The sequence below is a fragment of the Thalassophryne amazonica genome, chromosome 7 (assembly GCF_902500255.1).
Source record: "Thalassophryne amazonica chromosome 7, fThaAma1.1, whole genome shotgun sequence".
NCBI classification, from domain to species: domain Eukaryota; kingdom Metazoa; phylum Chordata; class Actinopteri; order Batrachoidiformes; family Batrachoididae; genus Thalassophryne; species Thalassophryne amazonica.
The window spans coordinates 107,837,902-107,858,502 of record NC_047109.1 but is presented as its reverse complement, the minus strand read 5'-3'; the positions used below and the strand labels follow the sequence as shown (position 1 = coordinate 107,858,502).

General features: G+C 45.0%; 1 protein-coding gene across 1 annotated transcript in view; it reads left to right on the top strand.

The window, feature by feature from the left end:
- The window catches only part of LOC117514727 (CUB and sushi domain-containing protein 3-like), an 885,172-nt gene that overhangs the window by 229,481 nt on the left and 635,090 nt on the right, over positions 1 to 20,601 (top strand). The window contains exon 5 of the mRNA XM_034175291.1: positions 8,156 to 8,414. Within this exon, the coding sequence (XP_034031182.1) occupies positions 8,156 to 8,414 (259 nt within the window). The remainder of the gene's footprint in view (positions 1 to 8,155; positions 8,415 to 20,601) is intronic.

The following is a 20,601-nucleotide window of genomic DNA, read 5'->3' as shown; positions in this document are numbered from 1 at the left end:
TATTCTTAAATATTGCAAATAGTAAGGGCCCCTTCACACATAGCGCGACTGAAACCGACTAGAGCACAAAGGAGGAAATGCATGCTACTCGTGAAATTTGGAGCCGTCTCAAATGCCTCGTACAGCTGTTGCCACAACCATTCACACACACAAGCAGATGAAAGACAGCGAATGCCCTGCGAGTGCCCATTCCACCCCTCTCTCAGCAGGTGTCGGCAAATTCCAGGTGCCACACACAAACATGTAGCACTGCTCGTCGGGCACTTAGAAAAGGCGGGGATATTCACGCTCCTGGCATAATAGTACACCAGGCAACCACATTCATGTCTAAATGCATAGCCTAGCAACACACATGGGTGTAACTGTGCCAACAACCCCCCCCCCCCCCCCCCCCCCCCAACACACACATACACACACAAATAGCATGTGGATTGTGTTGTCGTCATCCACCCCCAACACAAATGGGTTGTGGAGTGTGTCGTCCACCCCCTCCCAACACACACACACACACACACACACACACACACACACACACACACACACACACACACACACACACACACACACACACACACACACACACACACACACACACACACACACAAACACCATAAATCCAACATTGTCAGCTGTGGCTGAGGGTCCCGGAGTCCAGTCGCTGTTCAGTGCAGTGCGCTGCTGAAACAGCTGACTGCTGTGTACTGCAACTCAGCTGGTGAACACGCAATGTGCATGTGTGGGCGGCACTCATGCCCTCATGAGGACCGGCCAGCATGTGAGCGTGCGGCACAGCCGCCCGGGCTGGCTGATGTTGCTTCCACCATCTAAATTGTAGTTTTCATGACAGACTGAAAGAGTGGAAATTAAATAAAACAAATAAGGCTAAAGGTGTGAACTCATTCTTGTGTGATCGCTTTGCTCATACGCTTTGCTAGGGACATACAGCACCTGTCAGCTGACCTCTGACTGTCAGCTGGACCTGGCCATGCACGCAAGGTGCTACATTACAAACACAGACATCTGCCTATCCCAGCAGTCATAAGGCGTTAGCCGGCGTACACCCTGCACTGGATGCCAGTCTGTTGCAGAGCCACTCATAGACAGACACACATTCACACCCGTATGCACAACTAGGGTCAATTTAAAGTTTCCAGTTCATCGAACCTGCTTGTTTTTAGATGTGGGAGGAAGCCAGGTCCCGGAGAGAATCCACACAAACACGGGAGAACATGCAAACTCCAAATGGTCCCAGACGTGAAGTGATCCCACGACCTTCTTGCAATGAGGCAACAGTGCTAACCGCTAATCCATCAGTGCTGCCCCATTCTCTCTCACTCACTCATCTTCAACTGCTTACTCCAATTAAGGGGCATGGGGGTGGAGCCTATCTCAGCAGTCACAGGGCGTGAGGCGGGTACACCCTGGACAGGACGCCAGTCTATTGCAGGGCCACAGATAGAGAAACACATTCACACCCACACACAATTTAAAGTTTTCAATCCACCCAGCCTGCATGTCTTGGATGTGGGAGGAAGCCAGAGCACCAGACAGAACTCACACAAACAAGGAGAGAGCATGCATACATAGAAAGGCCACAGCTGGGAACTGAACCCAGGACCTTCTTGCTGTGAGGCAGCAGTGCAAACCACTACAGCCACCAGTGCTGCCCCATTGTATAACTTAAAAAAATACATTTTTTTTCAAAGTAGTAGAATGCTGGTTATTATTATTATTGTTGTTGTTCTGTGCAAAATATGTCTTCATAATATCTTCAAAAGTGGAACTTTGCTCTAAGGAGGTTGGGGGACCATTCCTACCCCTTGCTCCACTGGCTACATGCCTACACAGTCTGTGTAAGCAGCAGAAAAGTGGGTTTCCTGGCTGTTATCTGTGTCAGCTCTTCAGTATGAAACAGGGAGGTTCGCATGCACTGCTGATGATCTGTGAGAAAAAAAATACATTTAATAGGTACTTAAAGTGAAGCAGTGTGTTAATCTGCTTTGAAAACATGCACTGTGTTCTGTGCTAAACTCAGGAGCAGCACAGACTGGCTGCTGCACATATGAAACAAAGCGAGAGGAAATGTTCACTTTTTTAATTAATCAAGTATAATTTGTCCCATAGTGACCGTAAATAAATAAATAAACACATTTAGCGGGTCAATTTCGATTAGAATGGGACATCTCTAGTTTAATTATATGCTCTGATCTATGCATCAATAGGGCACATTTTATCAGCATTGTTTAGGGAAATCAGTGCAGGAAGACAGCACTGCACAGCCCCGGAAACATCACCTGTCTGACATTTTCCACATGCACCTGCTGCAACCACAGCTGATGAATCAAGTCTGATGTTGTGTTGCTCTTGACTGACTAACCACATCTGATTTAGCTAATTAGCAGCAGGTGGAGCGGGTAGATTTGGGAAAAACATGCAGTGCAGGTGATCTCCAGGAGCATGGTGAAAGTCATTTGGCAGTTAGCAAGTTCCACATGGTGGCGTACATGGTGATTAAAACCACAAGCAAAAGGTGTTGCCAGGCTGATTTCAGCCTGATCTTACAGAAGTAAAAGTCATGCATGTGCATATGTCACTAATAACTTATTGGCTTCATGGGGGAGGGAGGGAAGGGGTTTACCGTTATTTATATAATGCCAAATCACAACATAAGGCGTCGAACAAACCCCCTTGAGCAAGCACATAGGTAACATCCATCCATCCATTTTCTTTACCTGTTTAGTCCAATTAAGGGTCACAGGGTGGCTGGACCCTATCCCAGCAGTCATAGGGCTTGAGGCAGGGTACACCCTGGACAGGACGCCAGTCTATCGTAGGGCACGTAGGTAACGGTGATAAGAAAAAATACTGCCAGTTGCTGTGCTTCTGCTAAAGTGTCAAAGGACCCTTAATGCTAACTTGCATAGTTTTTTCTTTCTCTTTCCTTTGAATTTAATAGACTGACTTTATTGTTTCTTGACCAATCAAGTAATGCAGCACGCAGGAACGTTCCAATCCTCGCAGCTCTGACAGCTCTTGGCGGAACGCTGAGCCATCAAAGGTTTCCTCTGGCACGGCTGAGTATCACATATTAGTCTTAAATTATGTGAAAACTGTGAAAGCCCTGCCATCATTAGAATTCTTTAGGTCAAAAAGAGTGATACAGAGACAGAGGGGAGGCTGGTGAGTAATGTAGAAAGATCTGAGGGGAGCTCTGAACAGAGGATTGGGGTGGGGTGGACATGAGAGTGTGTGAGGAGAGAGGAGGCATCAAGGAGAGTAAGGCGCTGCTGTGGTTTGAGTGTATTAACATTCAGGCGATGTGCCACGCTTCCCTCTGAAAAAACATACAGTTTCCCAGCTATATAAGCACCGTTTATCAGCATTCACTTGTTTTCTAGAACATGAGGAGGCTCATAGGACATGGTGATGAATTACTCCTACTTGGATGAAGGGAGGAAAGAAGACGGGGTCACAAGAGAGACAGAGAGAGCGGGACATAGGGCTTGTTTTCAACATTTATTTGTCAGAATTACAACCTCGTTAAAGCCGTGGTCACAACCCGCCGTACTTGCACGTGCGTGCAGTCTACTTGCAAAAATGTGGGCTAAATTTGGAGATCCGTACTTCGTAAGTACTGCCTCAGTACGAATTTAGGAGCACGCAGACACACGCAGACACGCCGTAGAGGTTTTAGTGCATGCAGAACTTTTGCTGCGGTCAGGCTGCGGATTCACCAGCAGTACAGATGACGCGCGTCATGAGTACTGCCTCAGTACGGATTCAAAGCAGCACATTTTCATTCACTTACTATTGAATTAACCAAATCCGTACGTAGGCAGTACAGATTTGGAGGCCGACAGACTTGCATGCACAACGCAGCTTCTCACTTGAACTTGGACTTTAGTTCCAAACGTCAGCAACACACACTCCACAGCTTCAGTCTGTTAACTAGCTGTAACTTTTCGAGGCAAGTAAACACTCGTACAACTGACCGCTGCAGGCTGGACATACTCATGCATCTCCGACGCCGAAAAACACCTGCCGCTCCGGTACCGCTCATAAAAAAAAAGAAAAGCGACACCCCCCCCAACACACACACACACACACCCACACACACTGCATTATTGTCATCTCTCTTTATCGTTACGCTCCTAGAGACGTGCGTTGAACGTACTCCCTCCCTCCTCTTGCTACTGCCTCCGTACGTTTTCATAAAAACGTAGTGGCTGTGGCATCCGCAGAAAACGTACGGCGAAAAAAAAACGCACGGTGGGTTGTGACCGGGGCTTAACTGATAAATCGCTTATGATCTGCCTGGTGTCATTTAGAGTTTCTTGGTTCTTGCCACTGTTGAAGAGAAACTAAAGAAAGCTTTTAATTGTTGAGTTTCGGGATTCTGCCACTAAAAGTGTCAAACGTTCACCCTTATTGGGCTGACAGCATCATACAGTGACCACACCATTACTGTAGTGGATATAAGTTAAAACAGTATTTAAGTAAATCTGAAATTTTATTCAATACCTTAAAAGGGGCACCACCTACTTAGAAGCAGGAAACATAATGTTAGGTTTGATATTAATTAGTCTTTGATCTGAAAGTCATAAGTTCTGGATACAATTGATTAAACATTTCTCTTCAACTGAACATAAGTCAACACAACCGGCATAATAGTTACAGATTTGTTGACATTTTTCCATGTATAAACACAGGTGACTGAGAATTGAGAATACAAATGATTTATATTTTTATTAATGAGACAATATGTTGATGAGATATGTCATGAGCAAGGAAAAAGAAAAGGACGAGGCACTAAATATAGACATTAATAGGAATAAGCCTGATTACAATTTAGATGTGAATTTTGGGTTCAAAATTATTGTTATATTATTATTTAGAAAACTGAACAAAGAAAGCCACTTTGCATCACTGACAGCAAAGACCATCGGAACACTTGAAGGTTCACTTATCTGGGTCCTTTGGATTGGGTGGAGTGAAGAGATTCGGTCCAGTCCGGTTTCCTGATCGGCTTTTTTTCTGGCCTCTTTTAATACCCATGCATTGAGGTAACACACTGGGTTTCCCAGATGACTGCTTGGTTGGTTTCACAGTGGGACCGAATGTGATGGTTCTGCGGTTCCATAGTAGTTGATTCACTGACCGAGCGACCCAGGATGAAGGTTTTGATAGTTATTGCCAAAGATGCTCCAGTGGCTTCCAAAACTTGTTGAAGATCAACTTCAGGTCTTTGTAAAAATTTACAAAAAACTTGAGGCTTGGCAAGAAGGTTGTGGAGAAAAGCTAAAGTTCACCATGACCACTTTTGTGCCAAAATAAGAAATTCACTCTTAATTTGAAAAACTCAGCTAGGAAGTTGTCTTCAAAAACTTGCATAACTTGACTCATGCCTTAAAAAAATGGTGCATCAAAAACATTGAAAGTTACAGAACCAAAAGAAACACAACAAAACAAAAGAAACATTGAAACAAAAGCCACAAGCTAAGACTAAGGACTAAAAACAAAGGGGATGTTCAGAGAAGCGTATGAAGCCTTGGAGGATGAGAGTTTTTTTGTTCTGTGGTCCTTTTTAAAAGAACACTACCCACACGGTCATAGGCTCTACCCACCAAGTTTCTCCCTACGTTATTTGAAAATGACGTCTGATACAAGAAATTATATATACTGTACCTTTTTTCTTCTAAACCCATACCAGAAAAAGGAATTGATTAAAAAAAAAAATCTTTTCATCATGACAATTCATTAATATTCAGCAAATAACATTTAACCATGCACCGAGAGATTATTTAAAAGGGTGACTCACATCACATGAAAAGTGTGTAAAAGATTAAATTGGAATATACTGTCAGTTTTGTCTTTGGTTAACTATAACAGGAAAATAAATTACAATTTCTCTCTTTTCTTTGTAAAAAGAAAGTATGTTTGTGTATTGAGGGGGTCTGTGTCCTTCCTCACGATGACACTGTGGTTTCAGCCCTATGTTAAGCGTTGTATGACCTCTGACCTGCCATCTGGCTCTTTGGGATTGTAGATTTATTGAGATGTTTTCTGCAGCAAGTGTCCTGATGGTGTCTGGACGTTCCCTGAAATGGACAGGTTTCTTTAAACTCTCTTATAAAATCAGGTTGAAATGAGGTTGTGTGGAACGTTTTCAACAAGGGTCTTTAATCTATAGAGACTGTTCGTTGAAGCTTTCCGGAGGCGTCATAAATTCAGTCAGGAAATGTTTGGAAGACTTTCTAAGAAGGGAGAATTTTGGTCCAGGGTGATGACTCAGACTCGGCCAACTGTCACACATTCTAACCTAAAGATTGTCTGGGAAGTCCGGTTCTCTGTTAAAAGTGGAAATTGAGGCAACTTTTGATTCTGTAAACATATCGCTGTGGCCACTCGCTACTGGATATGGATAGAAAGTGAGATTTCTACTGGATAGAAAGCAGGATGGATCCATGCTTTCATGTTGGCTACACCAATATTCTAACCCTTCCAGGTGAATGTTGCAGCATAAAGTGAGATTTGTCAGAACACAAAACAGTTACTGTTCTTCTATTATGCAATTTTGGTTCATCAATGCCCTCTGTACCCTTGAGTTCCCATTCTTACAGTGCAGCCTCATACCCAAGTCATCACATTGTAACTAAAGCTGTTCATTTTGACTGGATATCATTATGTGACAAGTTGGGTTAGACCCATTGTGTCACTATGTGATGTCAAGGGACACAAACCCTAACCTTAACCATAACCCAAACATAGATGAATGTTCCCTGATGTGAAGCAGTGACGTGAAGTGAATAATTCCAGGCACTGTCAGAGAGAAATGACACTGTCACTTAATGACACAGTCGGGTTACCTGACTTGTCACATAGTGATGGAAAGGGGCACAGACCAAGCGTAAAAATGTGACGAGTTGGAATTGAGAATGAGTTGGTTCTTATCTGACAGGACCTGATGTGGGCTTCCGCTGTTGTGTCCCATCTGTTTCATGTTTCATGACTTGTTGCACATTCAGAGATGTTCTTCTGCATAACTCACTTGTAATGAGGGTTTATTTGACTTACTGTTGCCTTCCTAGCAGTCTGGCTCTTCTTCTCAACCCTCTGCTATCAATCCGGCTCTTTCACCCAGAGAATCACCGCTTACAAGGTGTTTTGTTTTTTTGTTTTTTTTTTGCATCATTCTCTGTATAGAAGGATGGTGACAAGACCATCTATATTTAGTCCAAGTCAAGACCAAGACCTTAAAGGGTCATGTGTGAGTCAGGACCAAGACTTTTGGATTTTTTGAGTGGTTGAGACCACATCTTTGGAGTAGAATTGCTTTCAACTCTAAGTCGAGACTGAGATTGTGCAAAGTCTGTCTCGAGACCAAGACTAGTTTTGAGCACTATCTGTAGCATTATCTGTAGATATTTAAAATGACTGCATGTGACAATCCCAGTAGATCAGCAACTTGTGAAACTATGCCCCATTCAAAGTCACTGACATCAGTTTTATTTCCCATTCTGACATGTCACTAAGAAGCTACTCAATGCCTAAAATTTCCTTCAGGATGAATAAAGTATCTCTCTGATTTGAATTTCAGTAGATCCTCTTGACCAGGGGTGGACACTAGTGTACCATGAAGGGCCAAAACCATGCAGGTTTTCTTTGCAGCAGATTGTCTCTGCGGGTAGTTTTACAGAGAGGCTCCTCCCCTCAATTGAAAGGCTTGATGTTCTGTGAAATGACCTGCTGAGGACAGCCTACACTGTCTTGGCTCTTCGTACCCACCCCCTGCTCTTGACCATGTCTACCGGCTTAAATGCACTGAGCTTCAGTGCTGTGATCGGCTGATTAGCTGCTTGCTTTAATGAGCGGTTGAACAGGTGTACCTAATGAAGTGGCTGGTGACCACATGGAGTGAATGAGGAAAGTGATGCCTTTAAATTGCAGGTGCTGCTCCGAGATCTTCTTCCAAAATGATTATATTCTATGGTTTGCCTTCTCTTGGAAAAAGGGTATGGATGTTAAATGGCAAGAGCTACATTTTGCTTCCTTGTTGAATTTAGAGGAAAAGCTCAGGAATGACCCAGAGCTCCTGCATCTGTTTTCAATTCTCTCTTGTATCCTGTTTTTTTTTTCTCGCTCTCTCTGTTGACAGCGGAGGACACATGCGGCGGCACCCTGAGGGGCTCCAGCGGGCTCATCTCCAGCTTTGATTTCCCCGGCAGTGAACCACAAGGTGCTGGCGGCGGCGGTGGCGCAGGGGGAGGTGTCGGAGGTCTGGGTAGCAGCGGGGAGTGTAAGTGGACTATCCTGGCTGATCCGGGGGACACTATCTCCCTGGTGTTCACCGAATTTCAAATGGAAGAGAAGTTGGATTACCTGGAAGTAGAGGGATCTGAACCACCAACTATATGGTGAGTTAACCTCTGATGGATATTGACGGTATTGGCATCTGTGTGAAGTCATCCTAGTTGTTACATTGATTGTTCTTGTATGACAGATTGCGCTTGCAAGACGTGAATGGAATGTTGTGGTGAGCAGAGTTTTGCTGGTTGGGAAGTTTTGTTTTTTCCGTTAGTGACTGACTCATGTGGGTTAGAGACAGACATGTAATTAAAGATTCATTAGTCATTTTTAGTGCAAAATGAGCCGAATGACAATGCTAAATTTAGGCTCGAAATTGTCTTTGTGCTCTGGCGCCTTGTGAGGATGTCTCATATTTTCCGACATTTAATAGAGCAAATGATTTACTTGAGTAATTGTAATAATAACTGACAGATTAATTTACAAATTAAAATAACCTTATGTGCAGCAGTGAAACTTGGAGTGGGTTTGACCGCCAACCTTAAGTTTAAGGTTATCCATCTCCCCTGCGTCATGCGTGAATGGGATCATCCGCCAAGTTTAAACTGCCAGCCATTAATTATAATGGGCTGAAGGAAGCTCTAATCAATTAGTGATCTGTGAGCTTTGTTGTCCCTGAGAGATGTCATTTGCAGTAAGAAACAAACTGTCAGAGAGAAGGCCAGGGTCAAAAGTATACGGACGCTGAGAGCGGTGACAACTGCTAAGTATGAACTCAACTGCTGTTGATGATGACAGATTGACATGGACGCTTCATCACTAGACCCTGTTCTCTGTCATTAAAAACTTCAAAATTGACTCTTCGGTAACAAAGTTATAGTCAAGAATATATACATATAGTCAAGACCATAAATACTGGGACAGTGAAACCGTGCCTCCTTAGGGCCCTGTCCCACTGGCGTTTAGGAGGATTTGCGCATGAAATGAGGAGACAAAAGCTGAGTATCCGCAACAAAGGTGGGCGGAAATGACAAATGTCCCGGGGTGGATCAGCGAATACATGAGGAAGAAAAGCGGATATAACAGGGAACAAAAGCGAAGGCGACCGCGGAGGCGCCCCCATGAGGGGCACAGTGGCCGTGATACACTCGCTTCATCCGTGCCCACTCTGTCTGCATGCGCAACATACCATTTGCGACCCTGATGTGGCCGTGCTGGGCACGCGTCATATCTGTTTTGCATGCTGTCCCGGTCCGCCGCCAAGCCGCGCCAACCCGTCGGTTGCGGATATCAGCGGATGACAGGGAATATGCGGCGCGTTGTTTGTGTATGTCCTGCGTATGTCTTCAGTATGTGTTCAGGCAGTGATGCGGATCTCATCCGCAGCAGGATTTTTGAGCCGCTCAAAAATCCTGGCTGCGAACATGCGTGCCTCTGCGGATGATCATGGATGTGTTCGGATGGCGGCCGACTCACACAGGAATGTTACATGGTTATTGCAATTGTTTGGCGGATGTGGGCCACTTTTGTGCGCATTCCATCCACAAATCCTCCTAAACGCCAGTGGGACAGGGCCTTTACATTACCACGATGGAGTTGAAATGTGCTTGTCGTGTCACCTTTCAGTTTTATTTTGAGGGCTTTACCAAAAAGACATTAACTACATGGTTTACAGCCATTTGTACACACAGTCCACCCAGTTTTCAAAATAAATAAATGATTAGACAAACTCACATATTTTTAAATTTAAGAATGAAATAATCATTTTTCCACTTTTTATTAACCCTCTGGGGCTGACGCCACCGTGTACAATGGCTGAGACCAAGCTTTACTAAATTATAAATAACTTTTTAATGATATGAGATAGAAACTTAGTTTTTTCTGAAAAGTTAACTCCGTTGACTTTCAAGCCAGCCATCAGCCATCTTTGTACTCCTCATAGAAGCTGTGTGATGATGTGTGCAATGTGAGTGGCCAATCGGAATTGGTTCACCGTCACATGGTTTTCCAGAATTCAATCGTAGGGCAGATTTACCTCACGTGAAAAACCAAAGATCGTTTTCAGGAGTGATATGTTACTAGTTGGCCTGTTTGAATAGCCTCCTGGGTGCTCCAATGAGTACATACTATTCCAATGCTCCCTGCGCCATTACGCAGAGCGAAAGTGAAAGCAGGAGCAGACGAGAGCCTCTGATGACAATCTCACGTGCTCAAACAAAGAGTGTGTAACTATCAGGATTCCTCCAGTAGTTTGCATGTGAATGTTACTGGATAACTCTGTTGCTTTACCATTGATATGGTAAAGCACTGTTTACCATATCAGTGGACAACAAAACGCATAGACCATTTTGTATATATTGTTCAAAATGTGCATTTGTGTTTATTGTTTGAATCTTTTTTGTTGTACAGTCTTTCACACAAGACCTCAAATTACCTTTATAAAGTGTCAAAACAGTTGTTTATTATAGTTTGCTGTGTGTTTTGAATAAATGTGTGTGGAAAATTATTTTTCGCTTTATTTTTTCCTTGCCTATTTTTGATTGTAAACCTTTATTACTTATAAAACACAACATATATATTACAAAAAAAACTGCTCTTTTCTGACTTTGAGATTCTTAAATACTGTGCATGTCCTTGAGTGCTTGATGTACAGTATGATATTAGACACATAACAGAATTTATGGGAAAACATTTATTTTCAGGTAAACGACAAACATCATTTTTGGGGAAATAACGTCAGAACTACAGCAACAGAACAACTTCAACATCATTAAACAATACAACAATTTGTTCTTTTTTCTGAAAATAACAGAGACAGGGAAAATGCACTGCCACCTGTTGATGGCACAGAGTAATGCTAGTACAGGCTTTTTGATTGCTTCTAGGGTCCTGCTGATGCTTTTTATTTGACAAACACAAACAGAGAAAGCACTATAAGGTACTATGCCTCAGTAATAAGATATAACACTTGTACTATGCATAAACAAGGATGATAATCATCCAGTATGTTTCTCAAATCCTTGATATTAAATATCTAACTTTTTTATCTACATCGGCCTTCAGACCATTTCTGACCAACTCTGTCAGAAATGATAACGTTTGTCTAGCGCAATACAATCTACTTCAACACATCACAGACGGCACATTCTGTTGATGATTTTCATGTATTCATCAAATTGACATTTATTTCAGAGAAATTCGCTTGAAAATCAAAAGGGCTCACGCTCTGTGCAGGGGTGAAAGTTGCTCTTCTGAGGCGTACCCCTGCGTACCAGCTGTAGAGGAGTGTATTTCTCTTCCCAGTATTACATAACGCTGCATTCCAGCTTACTTTCATCCCTGGTTCTATCAGAAAGAAACGGAAGTCAAGATGAAGCTATATTTTAATACATTAAGATAATCTACAATATTTTAGAACAATATTGGGCATAAGTCCTTGTAATATCAGAGGGTAGAAGACTGATGATCTTGGATACTGTCGTTTGAAGAGGCAAGGGCAGAGCCTACCCCAGGCAGTGTGTAGGGACCAATTTCTGGCTGTGAGGTGGAAGAGGGAGCATCTGGTTGGTGATCTGTAAGCACAACGATGTGAGTGAGCGCTTTGACACTGTAAGGAATGTATATGTTTCCTATTGGTTGAGAGCTGATGCTGATGAGGAGACATCTGCTCCTGTTTTTGGAGATTATAGCTGTTGAAATGTGAAATTCATATTGTTTTTCTACAGTGTATATTAGGGTGATGTACTTTGATCTGCTGTGTTGCAGTAAAATCAATCTAACCTCACACTGACCTCATCTCCTCAGCAGCAGAAGATCTACACTAAGACTGAAAGTAACTGAAGTTTTAGCGAGGTGTTTGTTCACTCTGGTGCAAACAGTTCAGCAAGCAGTGACATTGTTTTTGTGGAATTTCATTTATGTGTGTTGCTTTCGGGCATCCTGTAACACTTGAATGATTCATGAGACTGAGATAACACTGGTGCCACAAAGTCAGCGAGGTAAAAAAAAGAAAAAAAAATCATGGGTGCCGGTGAGCACTTTTTTGATTGATTTTTCACTCATGCCCCAATTGTTCAGATGTGCTGCACAAAAGTGAGCAATGTGGATACAAAGTAGCCTAGGAGATCTGGATTCCTGTTTTTTTTTTTTTTTTTTTTTAATAATGGTGCATTTTTGTCATGACTCATGAAATATTTATTAAAACTGTATTATGGAATATTATGCAGTAGTATCTGTTGAAAATCCACATTTAAAGTGTCACAACTGTCATAATACCCCCCACCACCACCACCACCACAAAGCCTTTTTAAAAATGGTACAATTTAGTGCATTCTGAGTGCAATTTAACCAAATTAATAAGGCTCAAAATGTCCAAAATTTTATACTTATAGGTTATCAGATGACTTGATATGCTTCTTTTTTATCTTATTTGTAGCTTAAACCTACTTACTTGGAAACACACAGACTGTGAGATCCTTCGTGCCCCTCCAACTCCCACCCCCACAAGAATTTTAGGTTGTGTGACACCCCTGCTGCAGAATATTAAATCCTCTATTAGGTCCATGTCTCTGTATAACCACGACAGTTCAACAACAAAAACTACAGCCTCTAATATGACCTTAAATTAAATCAACACCTTTCTCAAAAGCATTCAATAAAAACAGAACATTATACTCCTCATAAAGAGCAAATTTATTATGCGACTATTGTCTGTGCACCTTACCCACAAAGTACTGATCACATCAGCCACGGTGTTGTGGAAAAAGCGTGACACGGAGTGATTATATAATTGGAATTTGATTGTGGGTATTCTGTGCACCACAACACTATAACACGGTTCTCTACTATTTTTTATACCAATTTTCATGAAATTTATCGCAGCCTTCTCGTGAATATTACTTTAAAGTACATCAGTGACAATAATTATCAGGACTTGCATGAAAATGTGCACTGCTCAGTGCAGAAAGTCATAGAACTATGGTCCACCTGCTATGCATTTTAAAAAAGCAAGTAACATCAACCTTTCTTTAAACGCTAAATAGATGATGGTCTAGTGGTTAAGAGTTGTGCTTGAGACCAGAGGATCCTCGGTTCAAACCGCAGTCTGACCAGAAAATCACTAAGGACCCTTGGGCAAGGTCCTTAATCCCCTAGTTACTCCCAGTGTGTAGTGAGCCCCTTGCATGGCAGCACCCTGGCATCGGTGTGTGAGTGTGTTTGTGTGAATGGGTGAATGTGATGAGCACTTTGAGTGTCTGATGCAGATGAAAAAAACGCTATATAAATGCAGTCCATTTACCATTCATATTTTGTTTTCAATTCCATCTAAGAGGAGGTAGCGGCACCTCGGCTGCTGAAACAGCAGTCTGTCAGGCATATTAAGCTGCCGCCCAGGTTTCAAATGCACAATATATAGACACAGTCAGTCAAGCGTGCTAAATTTTCTTGTACTCTTGATAAACCTCTTTGCATGAGCAAAACTCACCTATTTGCATATTCACATCCTACAATATTGCTCATTCAGGTAGACACACCACAAATTGATTATTCATAAAGGCAAACATGTTGAAAGCTTACTGCACATTAGAAATATACAGTCAGCATGCATAAATTTTTTTTTGCAGGAACTATGGTGCACATGGAAACCTTTAGTGAAACAGTCCCTATGTGTCAGAAACTCTAATAGTAATAACAGCAAACAAGAGGAATCGGAGATTTCTGATGTCCGCCAATCCAGATCCGGATCGCTTCCAAAATTCAGTGGAGTCTTCCATGGTGTATCCATGATGAAAATTTGGTGACAATCTGTGAAGTAGTTTTGACATAATCTTTCATAGCCTATATAAAGTGAATCTTGATCCAGAATCCGGATCCAGATCACCTCCAAAAATTAATGGAGTCTTCCATGACCTAATATGTATCTGTGGTGAAAATTCCATTAAAATCCGTGTAGTAGTTTTGATGTAATCCTGCTAACAGTAATCCTTCAAAGCCTATATAAAGTGAAACTTGATACAGAATCCGGATCTGGATCACCTCCAAGAATTAATGGAGTCTTCCATACCCTAATATGTAGCTGTGGTTAAAATTTTGTCAAAATCTGTGCAGTAGTTGTGACGTAATCCTGCTAAAGACAAACCAACAAATAAATAAACGCTGATGATTTGATTACGTCCTTGGCAGGTGTAATAATTAATTTGAGAAAAATCTGTCTGTGGATAGAGCTCTTGCACCCATGACAAATTGACAAGCAGGCAAATGCAATTCAGAGTGAGGGACTACTTGCCTGTAAAATTCATTGTTGTGGTTTCATTTAGTTTTTATGAGTCTTTCTGCCCGTGCACAAGGCTACTGGAGCGCTAAACTTTTAAATTTGCCTGTCTCTGTCGACACATGGCGCAGTCAGAGACAAGCAAACTGTCAATTTACCCTTGAGGTTTAGAACTGTGTAATCATGATTGACAGCCTGAAGAAGTCAAAGTCAGGCCGATTTAACATCTCCTGTTAGCATGAAGCCTTCCTCAAAATGGTCTTATCAACTGGTGGCTTTGGAGAATGAAACCTGCTGATAAATGCTAATTAACCCCTTCTAAGCCTGTATATCCCATCGATGGGATATTTCACTTTTTATTTGTGAGATAGTGACAAGCCAAAATGAGGTGGGTGGTAGGGGTTAAATATGAACTTAAGACCACGCTGACAAGTTAAGAAATAACAATTAACCATGTTGAAAAAGATGACAGAAAAGCAAAATACAGTTTAGGTCCACACATAGTTGGTCATGAGCAAGTAGTGATTATTGACAGCTTTAAGGTATTTGCATCCAAATTGGATGAAGGTGCTACACCTTTTTTTGGTTGCCCTTTTTTTAAGGAACTAAAGGTAATTGGCTCCTCTCCCATCACAGTCACTGAACCTTGTAACTCCTTCAGGGTTGTCGTGGTGTGTCAGTGTCTTCCTTCAGGAGTCTCCATTGTACACGGTCACTTGCTTTTTGATGAGCGCCTGCTCTCGGCAGATTTATTGTACTGTGCCACTCTTTCCATTTCTTAACGATCCATTTAATTCACCTCCAATGGGGATATAATCCTTGAGATCAAATCTAGACCTTGTACTTTTTGACTTGCCAATGACATAATGAGCGAATAACATATCTGGCCATGAAATGGCTCAGCGTTACTCAGTTACTGTTGGACTCTTACAAACAGCAGGGCTGATTCACAGTCAGAGTACACAAGTGTGTGTCACTGGTCAAGTTATTCATCCATATCTCATCTAGTCTATTTATCTGCTGACTAGGGTACGTATATGCCAAAAGTTTCAGAGCTGTCAGATGTTTACCTATATATTTATTTCAAGATTGAAAATAACAAATACAACCTTTCCGTAGAGGATTGTGTTTGACTAAGATAACACTGGTCTACAGTTGACATGTTTCTGAAATAAATGTAGTCAAACTTGACTAATTTTGGGCCACAGAGAATGAAAATGTTTGAAATGGTTGATTGGCTCTAGTTTTAAGATATGTTACTACTATGCTACTAAGGGTTACCTTTTGATGGTGTTTAAAATGTTACCAAAAAACAGGTGAAATATTATTATATGAACAGTCAGAGAAACATGAAAAGATCTGTGTGTACGATTTATCATCATGAAAACTCTACTATCAACACAATATAATTATGTGGCCTTAAAATGTAAAAACTTAAATATCTTAAAAACAGTAGCCAGCCAGTCATTTTTATTGTCATATTTGAATTCAGCATGTCAAAATCCATCATAAATAGCACATTATATTTCTGAAGCAGACAATGCTTAAAATTTGTAGACCAGTGTAATTGTTGTGTAAATTATACAGAATAAGATTAGTGCCACCTACCCATATATACTGTTGTGTGGGCTGCCAGAAGAGGAGGTACTGCTGGCCCACCACCAGAGGGCGCCCTGCCTGAAGTGCGGGCTTCAGGCACGAGAGGGCGCTGCCGCCTCAGGAACAAGCCGTGGTGACAGCTGTCACCCATCATCCGTGACAGCTGTCACTAATCATCCAATCCACATCTGGAATAAAAGCAGGAAGACACCTCCACCACACTGCCGAGATATCATCTTCTACCAGAGGTAATATCCTCAGCCTTTTTGTGATATTTTGTAAATCAGTTTATTGTGAGTGTTTGCAGGAGTACCGGTCCTTTTTGTGGAGGCTGTGCAAGACGGCACTCTTTTTCCTCTGAGGGATCGCTGCAAGTATTGAGTGAGAGGTGGAGGTGGAATTCCCACCAGGATTGTTACTGGGTGTTCACACACCCACCCTTGACTGTCTTTGCTTTCTGCCAGCAGTACCAGATCCAACACGCCGTGAAGGTGGCCACCTGGGGACTTCGGGACTTGGCGGCTCCAGTATTCCTCGGGTTCGGTGGCAGTGGGAATCGTGTGGTTCCGGTTCGTTTCCAGACGGGCGTCTCCTATCATCAAGCCTGCCCACACGACACCTTATTGATTGACTTTTGCACATTCTGTAATCTGCTGTGTTTAGTTGTGTCATTCACAACAGTAAAGTGTTATAATTTGACTCCTTCCATTGTCCGTTCATTTACGCCCCCTGTTGTGGGTCCGTGTCACTACACTTTCCCAACAGGATATCTCGGCCAGCGTCATGGACTCCGAGGGGCGTCACCAGGTCGTTGAACAACCAATGGGAGAGCAGGGAGCGCAGGCGTCTGCAGGAGGCGTGATTGGTGAGCTACAGCATATTCTCACCGCCTTTACGGCTCGGATGGATCAAATAGCCGAGCAAAACATCCTCCTGAACCGCAGGGTGGAGGCTCTCTCCGCGCAAGTGGCGGCGAGTGCTCAGGGCGCTGCTGCAGCTCCTCCTCCTGCCGACCCTGTGCTGGATATAAATGTTCCAGTGGTGGTTCAACAACCCCTCCCACCATCCCCTGAAGCATACATAAGCCCTCCTGAGCCGTACGGAGGTTGTGTGGAGACGTGTGCGGACTTTCTTATGCAGTGTTCGCTCGTCTTTGCACAACGTCCCGTCATGTACGCGTCAGACGCAAGCAAAATAGCTTATGTGATCACTCTGCTTCGGGGAGAGGCACGCGCTTGGGCTACGGCGCTTTGGGAGCAAAATTCACGGCTCCTTCACATGTACACTGGGTTTGTGAGGGAGTTCAGAACTGTGTTTGATCACCCTAACAGGGGAGAGACCGCTTCAACTGTGCTGCTGTCGATGAGACAGGGACGCCGAAGTGCAGCTGCTTATGCAGTCGACTTCCGCATCGCGGCTGCGAGGTCCGGCTGGAATAACGCTGCGCTCCGCGCCGCCTTTGTAAACGGACTGTCGTCAGTCCTAAAGGAGCACCTAGTGGCCAAGGATGAACCGCGGGAACTAGATGGGCTTATTGATCTCGTTATACGGTTAGACAATCGGTTGGAGGAACGCCGTCGGGAACGAGACGAAGGACGTGGCCGGGCGCGCGCCGTCCCTCTTCCTTCCGGGTCCGAGAAAGGTCCGCCCTTCCCACGCTCCCTGGCCTCTCCAGCTCCCCCTGCTGACGAAGCTATGGACACGAGCAGGGCCACATTTAGACCACCTAATAGACAGAGGAGGTTTCCACGCGGGGCGTGTTTTGTTTGTGGCTCAATGGAGCATCAATTGAGCAATTGCCCCGAACGGTTAAACACCAACGCCCGCCCCTAGAAACTGGGCTTAGGATGGGCCAAGAAATTCACGTGGGACACACACACATTGCCACATGGCTCCCAGTTACAATCCTTAGCGGGGATTTAACCCTTCAGGCCCCAGCACTGGTAGACACAGGGTCAGAAGGGAATCTGCTAGACAGCAGATGGGCCAGGGAGGTAGGGCTCCCTCTGGTGGTGCTACCTACACCATTGCAGGTGCGAGCACTAGATGGCACCCTACTCCCTTTAATCACACACAGGACACCACCAGTAACTCTGGTAGTGTCAGGGAATCATAGGGAGGAGATTGAGTTTTTTGTGACTCCTTCTACCTCCCGTGTGATTCTGGGGTTCCCCTGGATGTTGAAACACAATCCCCAGATTGATTGGCCGTCCGGGGTGGTGGTACAGTGGAGCGAGACCTGCCATCGGATGTGTTTGGGATCCTCGGTTCCTCCCGGTTCCCAGGCTAAGGAGCAGGTCAAAGTTCCCCCCAATCTGTCGGCGGTGCCAGTTGAGTACCACGATCTTGCTGACGTTTTTAGCAAGGATCGGGCACTCACTCTCCCCCCGCATCGTCCGTACGATTGTGCCATCGATTTGTTGCCAGGTGTGGAGTTCCCGTCCAGCAGGCTGTACAACCTCTCCCGACCTGAGCGCGAATCAATGGAGACCTACATCCGGGACTCCTTAGCTGCCGGGCTGATCCGTAACTCCACCTCTCCGATGGGAGCAGGTTTCTTTTTTGTGGGCAAAAAAGATGGCGGTCTTCGTCCATGCATTGATTACCGGGGGCTGAACGAGATCACGGTTCGCAACCGATACCCGTTGCCTTTGTTAGATTCGGTGTTCACCCCCCTGCATGGAGCCAAAATCTTCACAAAGTTGGATCTTAGGAACGCATACCACCTAGTTCGGATCCGGAAGGGAGACGAATGGAAGACGGCATTCAACACCCCGTTAGGTCATTTTGAGTACCTGGTCATGCTGTTCGGCCTCACTAATGCCCCCGCGACATTCCAAGCTTTGGTTAATGACGTCTTGCGGGACTTCCTGCACCGATTCGTCTTCGTATACCTGGATGATATACTCATCTTTTCTCCGGACCCTGAGACCCATGTACGGCATGTACGTCAGGTCCTGCAGCGGTTGTTGGAGAACCGGCTGTTTGTGAAGGGTGAGAAGTGCGAGTTTCACCGCACTTCTTTGTCCTTCCTGGGGTTTATCATCTCCTCCAACTCCGTCGCCCCGGATCCGGCCAAGGTCGCAGCGGTGAGAGACTGGCCCCAACCTACGAGCTGTAGGAAGCTGCAACAGTTCCTCGGCTTCGCAAATTTTACAGGAGGTTCATTAAGGGGTATAGTCAGGTAGTTAGCCCCCTGACGGCCCTGACCTCACCAAAAGTTCCCTTCACCTGGTCGGATCGGTGCGAAGCCGCGTTTAGGGAGTTGAAACGCCGGTTCTCGACTGCACCGGTCTTGGTGCAGCCCGATCCTAGTCGCCAGTTTGTGGTTGAAGTGGACGCCTCTGACTCAGGGATAGGAGCCGTGCTATCCCAGAGCGGAGAAACCGATAAGGTTCTTCACCCGTGTGCCTATTTTTCCCGCAGGTTGACCCCAGCAGAGCGGAACTATGACGTGGGCAATCGAGAGCTCCTTGCGGTGAAAGAGGCTCTTGAAGAGTGGAGACACCTGCTGGAGGGAGCGTCAGTGCCTTTCACGGTTTTCACGGACCACCGGAACCTGGAGTATATCAGGACCACCAAGCAACTGAACCCCAGGCAAGCCCGCTGGTCACTGTTTTTCGGCCGTTTGACTTCCGGATCACCTACCGCCCCGGGACCAAGAACCAAAGATCGGATGCCCTGTCCCGGGTGCATGAACGAGAAGTCAAGACCGAGCTGTCGGATCCACCGGAACCCATTCTACCGGAGTCCACTATCGTGGCTACCCTAACCTGGGACATGGAGAAGACCATCCGGGAGGCCCTGGCACGGAGCCCGGATCCCGGAACAGGACCGAAAGACAGATTGTACGTCCCACCAGAGGCCAGAGCTGCCGTTCTGGACTTCTGTCACGGGTCCAAGCTCTCCTGCCACCCAGGGGTGCGTAGGACCGTGGCAGTGGTCCGGCAGCGCTTCTGGTGGGCGTCCCTGGAGACTGATGCCCGGGCTTACATCCAGGCCTGCACCACCTGTGCCAGGGGCAAGGCGGACCACCAGAAGGCACAGGGACTCCTACAGCCACTTCCTGTGCCTCACCGCCCCTGGTCCCACATCGGTCTGGATTTTGTCACGGGCCTCCCGCCGTCCCGGGGACACACCACCATCCTCACGATAGTGGACCGATTCTCCAAGGCGGCCCACTTCGTGGCCCTCCCGAAGCTCCCGTCGGCCCAGGAGACGGCGGATCTCCTGGTCCACCATGTCGTCCGGCTGCATGGGATACCAACAGACATCGTTTCGGATGGCGGTCCCCAGTTCTCCTCGCAGGTGTGGAGAAGTTTCTGCCGGGAACTGGGGGCCACCATAAGCCTCTCGTCTGGGTATCACCCACAGACTAACGGACAGGTCGAACGGGCCAACCAGGAGTTGGAGCAGGCCCTTAGGTG